Source organism: Nannobrachium achirus (genome assembly GCF_963921795.1).
Source record: "Nannobrachium achirus genome assembly, chromosome: 1".
In the NCBI taxonomy this organism is placed as follows: domain Eukaryota; kingdom Metazoa; phylum Chordata; class Actinopteri; order Myctophiformes; family Myctophidae; genus Nannobrachium; species Nannobrachium achirus.
The window spans coordinates 32849161-32856789 of NC_137810.1; the positions used below are offsets into that span (position 1 = coordinate 32849161).

At 45.1% G+C, this 7629-nt stretch overlaps 1 protein-coding gene across 1 annotated transcript in view; it reads right to left on the minus strand.

The window, feature by feature from the left end:
* Positions 1–5753: 5753 nt before the first annotated feature.
* The window catches only part of igfbp3 (insulin-like growth factor binding protein 3), a gene marked incomplete at both ends in the record, with an annotated part of 24624 nt that continues 22748 nt past the window's right edge, over positions 5754–7629 (minus strand). The window contains one exon of the mRNA XM_080724979.1: positions 5754–5879. Within this exon, the coding sequence (XP_080581105.1) occupies positions 5754–5879 (126 nt within the window). The remainder of the gene's footprint in view (positions 5880–7629) is intronic.

Sequence of the window (7629 nt, forward strand, 5' to 3'; positions counted from 1 at the left end):
TTGGCGTATTATGTGGGGGGGGGGGGAGGGGGGGGGTGGGAGCGGGGATTCTGGGCGTTCTGCTCTGTCTACATGCTGCTGTTGGAGAGAGAATTGTTTATGTGTGAGTCTTATTCCAAAGTGACTAAAACTGCACGGCAAAATCCAGGTCCATTTTTACACTCTCAAGGAGTTGAATGAGTACTGAGGATTTTGCTGTATGCTCACTTGTGTGACTGTATACGCATTTTGTAATTAAGATGTAATGTATAAAAACAAAAAGTGATATATTTAATAAAAACTTTAACCTCAGTTATTTGCTCTTGTGCCCCAGGCTCCATATACACTGTACTGTCTATTATACAGTGTGCGTGTGTGTGTGTGTGTGTGTGTGTGTGTGTGTGTGTGTGTGTGTGTGCATGCGTGTGTGTGTGTGTGCGCGTGTGTGTGTGTGTGTGTGTGTGTGTGTGTGTGTGTGTGTGCGTGCGCGCGTGTGCGCGTGCAGTGGCTGAGTGAAACCAATCATAGAAAACAAAACATAACAACACGTGACTTCACCTAGTGCATTATATTGTGCAATGGGAACACATACACAGAGGCACACTCTCACTCACACACATACACAAACACACTCAACGCTGTCCTATCCTGCCTCTGTGTGGATATTGCCCGAGGAGCTCAATTTCTATATTCAGTGTGTGTTTGTGTGCAAGCATTCATGCGTGCAGTGTTATCACGGTGATCTAAGGTGTGTGTGTGTGTGTATACGAGTGTGTGTGTGGGGGGGGGGGGTGTTGTCTAACTTTAGACAGTTCACCAGGACATGGCTCTGGCTGGCCCTGTGCTATGCTGCCTTTTGACCCGCTGCCTGTTTGCTCTGGTCGGGCACAGGAATTCGCCTCAACCTCTCGTGCCCACTGCCAGCCTGCCTGGCACCACCAGATTTATTTTTATTCTTTACAAATTGGACCTTTGCTTTATCCTCTTTGCCACATTCCAAGACTGAGGGGAGCCTGATTGCATTCAAGGACCCGCGCCAGTCTGATCCCCCCGTTCTAATTACCAATATGCCTCCACCACTTCGTTAGGAAAAAGGAATTTGGAGATTATCTTTTTATTGCCTATATCGATGAATCTGGCTTTGAACATTTAGGCGTTAATGACCCTCTAACTCAATGTTTCTCAAACTTTCAAATTTCAAGGTTTCCCCTTAACTCTGACAGTGTACAAACCATTTGTACACTGTCAGAGTTACAGACTTGTATGGGTCAATTTAGACTCCCATAAAGGAACCCATAGAGTCCATGGAATCCACTTTGAGAACCACTGCTCTAACTAATGTGAAACATGGAGTAGAAGGTTGACACGAATGACAACTAGGACAACGACATTAAAATAGTGTTCATTTCTTTATTTAAAAAAAACATTAAATACAAATTATAATTGAACGAAAAAAAACAAAAAACATTTCTTTCTCAAAGAAAATAATAGCTGTGTGATTTCTAGTTTAGTAACATGAAAAGCTTAAAATACAAAAAAAACTCTTTTAAAAGGATAAAACACAAAATGAAATGAAAAATAAAGTACATTTACCCGTGAACAGAGAGAAATATTCTTAACGTGACCGGCGGTGGGAAGGGAGGGGGGGGGGGGGAAATAAAAACAACAAATCTAAAAGTGACGTACAGAGGTGACCCTGGCTCTGTACGACAGGACTGAGACTAGGATGGCAGGGGGTGAATGGGGAGAAGGGACTTTTAAGGGAGATTTCACTTTCCCCCGAAGATTTGGGTCATTTGATTTTATCGTCTACTCCAGTGGTTCTCGACCTTTTCAGGCCGCGACCCCCGAAATAATCATATTTTAACTGGAGACCCCCCCCCCCCCCCCACCCCACCCTGACGAGCACTAAGAGTTGACGCATTACATTTTGTATAACATGGTTCTATGGTGAAAATAGCATGTAGATCGGCTATTTTCACAATTTCCGCCTCTAATATTTGACAATTTGGCCAATGTTTAATTTGTCATTTTAGAGATATTAAAAGTCCTTTTATTGCCACTTTGGAAATATGCAGATACCCTCTAAACACTTAAACTTTAAGTTGGTTTGTTTACTGTTGAGTGAGAAAACAATGTTGCGCGTAAAGTTAATAATCTGGGGACCCCCCAACATCATTTGGGGACCCCCCCCTGGTCTACTCAGGCTTTTTGGAGCACCCTGGACAGTTTCTTGATTCAGTATTTAGATATTTGATATTTAATTTTTTAACCATGATAGATTCATCGAAAACACCCGTCCTTGGTTCTGGCGACTCATACTGCCCTCCTAATACGTGAGGAGGCTGTGTTTTTTTTTTTCAATTACCCGTTTCATTTATTTGTAGGCTAATATCTTTTGGGGGAAATGAAAAAAATGTTTTAATGAAAGAAAAAGAAAAGAAAAACGTAATTGTATAGGAAACGTTTGTATAGGAAGGGGGCCTGTCTGATAAAATGAATATCAAATATCTAAATACTGAATCGAGCAACTTAAAAACTGTCACTGGTGTGTTCATATACGATAAAGAGTAAACGATAAAATGGCCCAAACCTTTTAGGAAAGTGAAAGGAAAGAAAAAATCCCTTTAACTGAGTGAGAGGTGAGGTTTAGTGGCTCCTACATGGCCAATGAACTCAACATGGCCACCAGAGACCTGAGTGTCTGACTGACATAGGTCAGTGGTTCTCAACCTTTTCAGGCAGCGACTCCCAAAATAATCATATTTGAACTGGGAACCCCCCCAACCTGATGAGCACTAAGAGTTGAGGCATTGCATTTTGTTAAACACGGTTCTATTGTGAAAATAGCAGATCTACATGCTCACAACGCCTCGCATGTAGATCGGCTATTTTCTCAAATTCTGCTTCTAATATTTGACAAATTGGCCAATGTTTAATTTGTCATTTTAGAGTTATTAAAAAGTCACTATGTTGAGTGAGACAGCAATGTTTCACATTAAGTTAATCATCTGGGGACCCCTCAAAATAATGTGGGGACCCCCCTGGGGGTCCCGACCCACAGGTTGAGAACCACAGACATAGAGAATTGTCCCCATCACCCCTAAGCCTCCCTCCATCCCTTCAGGGTGACTCCACTGCACCCGCGGAGGGCACGGAGCTCACACAATGACCCTGCTGATAAACAGCAGTAAAATAGTTTTCATTAAAAAAAAAATCAGAAAAAAAAGAAAAAACAAAAACATTCATTAGTGATTATATTCCCCCAAAATACGTTGAATCATAGACTTTATTGTGCAATCGGTGAGTCACTGAATTGTTTCATAAGAATAAAAAACAAAACATAGTTTCGATCAGCTTATAATTCTTTCTTAGATAAATAACTTTATTTTCACTTTAAGTACTGTACATGATGTCTAGTCAGACACGTAGCTGGCCAGGAAATAATAATAATAATAATATTTTTTATATATATTTATATATAAAAAGACACGCTTACAAATATCATGGGGGAAGGGAATAGCTTAAACATAATTAAATGTTCCGACCCCCTACATCAAGTTTTCGAATAGAATGGGATATAGCACCAAGAGCTTGGTTGTAATTCATTTGCCATTTACTTTAGTTTTTATATATATCTTTTTTTGTTTGTTTTTTGTCTGTTTTTTTTTAAGTGAGTGTACAGCCGATTCCATGCTACCGAGCTACTGGGCTAGCATTCTTTGTCGGCGCTCTCCACTTTTCAAGTCTCTCTCTCTTTTTTTTTTTTTTTTACACAGGATGCGGGAGAGCATCGGACAGGAAGCTCCTCAGCGCGCCACTTCCCTCGGACCCCCCGCCACTTCCCTGGGACCCCCCGCCACTTCCCTCGGACCCCCCGCCACTCGTGTGAATGCATATTTGGTGCCGTGTCCACCTCGTGGAGTTATGTTGGCATGAGATCATATATACAAGTGTTTTCAAAGAAACGAACAACAAAGCAACGACAATATAAGGGGGGAGAAAAAAAAAGGAAACAAGTTGCATTGAATGGAAATTTCGAGGGGTGGGGGGGGAGGTGGTGGAGGGGGGTGTTCTGTAAGTTCACTGTAAAAAGTCCTGCTGTACCGTCGTTTTCCTTTTCTTTCTTTGTCTTTTCTTGTCTCTCCTGGGTTTTTAATATTGTGTTCCTTACAGTATCTCGCTGTCTCGTCTGACGTTACCGTGCAGGAAAAGGTACGCAGACGAACATAGGTCCAATGGTCTTTAACTGCATGCGTTGGCGAGGAGCGGTGCAGCTAAAGTGCTTTAAGTGCTTGTGCTCAGGCTTGAAGCATTGGGCAAGAAGGGGGTCAGTGGAGGATGTGGTGATGTCAGGGGGGGGGGGGGGGGGGCACACAGGGCACGTGCTGTCGTTTGAAACAAGCCTACCTCAGTGTACACACTGCTGTCAGGTAGAGGAGTGAGGAGGCCGTATGACGTGGTACGGGGGTTAGGCACAGAAAACAGAGTATACTCACAAGGGGCAAAGATTAGGGTTCAGGATAAAGGCTTAGATGAGATTAGATTAGGTCACAGCGGTTTCTCAAACCTTTTTAGTTTCAAAGAACACTAGAACTCTGTGAGGTGTACATAATGAAAGCGTACACTCTCAGAGTTACAGACCTATGACGGTGATGACATCACAGGGGGGACAGCATAAAAGGGGGCTGGTACATGGGTACTTGTGCATGGATGTGGGAATAGTGACGCGAAAAGGAGGGTTTCAGAGGAGGGGGTCAGGTGGGGGGGGGGGGGGGGGGGGGGCACATGGCTAACCTAAGCAGACCGATCCCCATAAAAGAGGGCCGGTAAGCGAACAATCAGGACTGGACTGCAGAAAGTGTGAGGGGACATCACAGAGGGGAGGGGCGCAGGAAACACGGTTCTAAGGCACTGCACCTGTCCGAAATATACCTCCATTTCCCCTCTCCCTGCCCATGTCCCTATGGGGGAGGGGGGAGGCCCTCGGCGGGCCTCCACAGATTACGACGGGCCGATACCTCAGAATGGACCCTGAGCTGAGAGCTGACTTTTTTCTTTTTCTTCTTCTTCTTCTTTTTTCTGCATTGTTGAAGAGGGACGAAGTACAGCGTTTACACAAACACTTTGGGAGATGCACTAGCGCGTGTCCCGCACAAGTGCATTCACTCACGCACACACAGACACACACACGCACGCACGCACACACACACACACACACACACGCACGCAGACAGGCACATAAACATACGATGCACGGTTGGGGGTGCGTGGGGGGGGGGGATCACAGTCACAAACGAGTCCTCTTTAAAGTGAGTGGAAAAGTCCCTCCTTCCTCTCTCTCTAAAAGAATAGTGCAGACGATAAGATGTCCCTCCTCTCTGGCCGTAGAGAGGACGGAGGTTCCCTAAGCACAGGGCAGATATAGCTGTGATGGACAGGAGGCTCGGCCAATGGCCTTTGTAGGCTGCGCTCCTCTGTCTTTCTCTGACACCCCCCCTCCCCCTTCCTTCCACCTAAAAGTCCCTCTCTCTCTCTCTCTCTCTCTCTCTCTCTCTCTCTCTGTCTCAGACCACATGACTTGGAGTCAAAGGTCCAGAGCTCCTTCCAAATGATTACATAGGACTAAATGCAGGAGCAAATTAGTCTCTCTCTCTCTCTCTCTCTCTGTCTCTCTCTCATTTGCTTACTCTATTTCCTGCCCTCTCTCTCTCCTTCTCCCTACCACAATCTCTCTCCCTCTCTCCATTCGCTCTCCCCCCAGTTCTTCCGTCTCATTTGTTCTCCAGGTTGTAGCACTGCGTCTCGCCCCTCTCCTTGCCGTCGTAGCCTGGCAGCGGCTGGCCGTACTTGTCCACACACCAGCAGTAGCCTCGCTTCCTGCCTTTGGACGGGCGGCACTGCAGAGACCAGAGGGTGGGAGAGAGAGAGAGAGAGAGAGAGAGAGAGAGAGAGAGAGAGAGAGAGAGAGAGAGAGGGGTTATACAGATGTATTACTTGAACATTCAGTTCGGTACATTAGCTCAGCGTTTCTCACTTTAAAATGTCAAGGTCTCCCCTTAAAGGAATAGTTCACCCCCAAAATGATTTTTTTTCCTATTACAAAAAATATTATTGAACTCAAGTCTCCATGGCGTGAGTAATCAATAGAAAAAAGGGCATTTTGGGGTTGAACTACTCTGACAGTGTACAAATGGTACACTGTTACAGTTACAGACTTGTATGGGTCAATTTAGACCCCCATAAAGGAACCCACAGAGTCCCTGGAATCCACTTTGAGAACCACTGCATTAGCTTGCTATGGCTACTTGCTATGGCTAAATACAGTATATTTGTTCGTGCTGAGTGTGTGTTTGCCACGTCTGGAATGACTTGACGCGTCGTCGGAAATGGCTGATCTAGAAGCTCACAACGCATACATAGGTCTAATAGGCACACAGCACTGTCATACGACGAAGTACACGCCAGGCTTTTAGGGAAAGGAACCTTCGGTAACTTCGACAGGTAGAATTGTGCAGACAACCAACACTAGAGTGGTTAAGAGACTAGCACACTGACACCATTCAGCGGGTACTGACTGCCCTCCATAGTGTTGGAGTGGGGGGGTGTGTGTGGGGGGGCGTGGGGTGCATAGATTAGAAAAACAGGTTGACAGTCTATGACTTTGAGACGCGTTGTGCAAACAGATTAGCGTTTCCAAGGTGAGGCCTTAAATTGACACAAATGTATCAACACCCGCTCGGATGAGCACTGAGCGCGCGTGTGTGTGTGTATGTGCGTGCGTGCGTGTGTGGAGGTGCTATCCCAGCTCTCCCTCCTCTCTGTTGCCCTTTTCATTTTGGATGTTTGTCAGGAATGAGGCAGAGTCATGCCTCAGCAGAACTCTAATAAGACAAACATCACATAGATGAGGAGGAATGCCCCGCATGCCAGCCTCTGCCTCTCTCTCTCTCTCTCTCTCTCTCTCTCTCTGTGTGTTGTGTGTAGGGATGGGACGATATGAAAATGTCATATCACGATTATTGTGACAAAAGAAATTGCGATTTACAATATTATCGCGATAATCAAAATCCATTATCCTGGGGTGGAACATTTGCCAACGCGTTGTGAGCTTGTATATTGGCAATTTTTTGGCAAAGCCATTTGGTAAAGAATGAAAAAAAGACTGTATCAAGTACGTATATTTTAAGTACCCTTTACCAATTATAGAGGGTTTAAGTGGTAGCGGATATGCAGCTCGGCAAATAAAAGATGAATTGATCCCAGTGCATGACGGAGGACGATATCACGATAAATTAAATCTCCACGATACGATTATCGTGAGTGTTTTTTATCACGATAAGCGATAACATGGCTTATCGTCCCATCCCTAGTTGTGTGTTTGTGTGTCTAAGCCGTGTGCAGAGCCCTCTATCTTAGACACCCGCCCACTAATGCGGCAAACAAACCCCTGTCTGGTGGTTGGAGACCGTGAATGTATCGATCTTGGGAAAGAGCTATTAATTTAACTCCCCAAGAGTGTACAAATGGACCCATTCAGGTTCTATCATTTACTGTGAAGGAGATCCTACAAATCCCAGGCCCTCCACCCCATCACCCCACCCCACCGTCCCCCCTCTGGAAACACCGGTCTGCCAGTTCTGAAAAGAA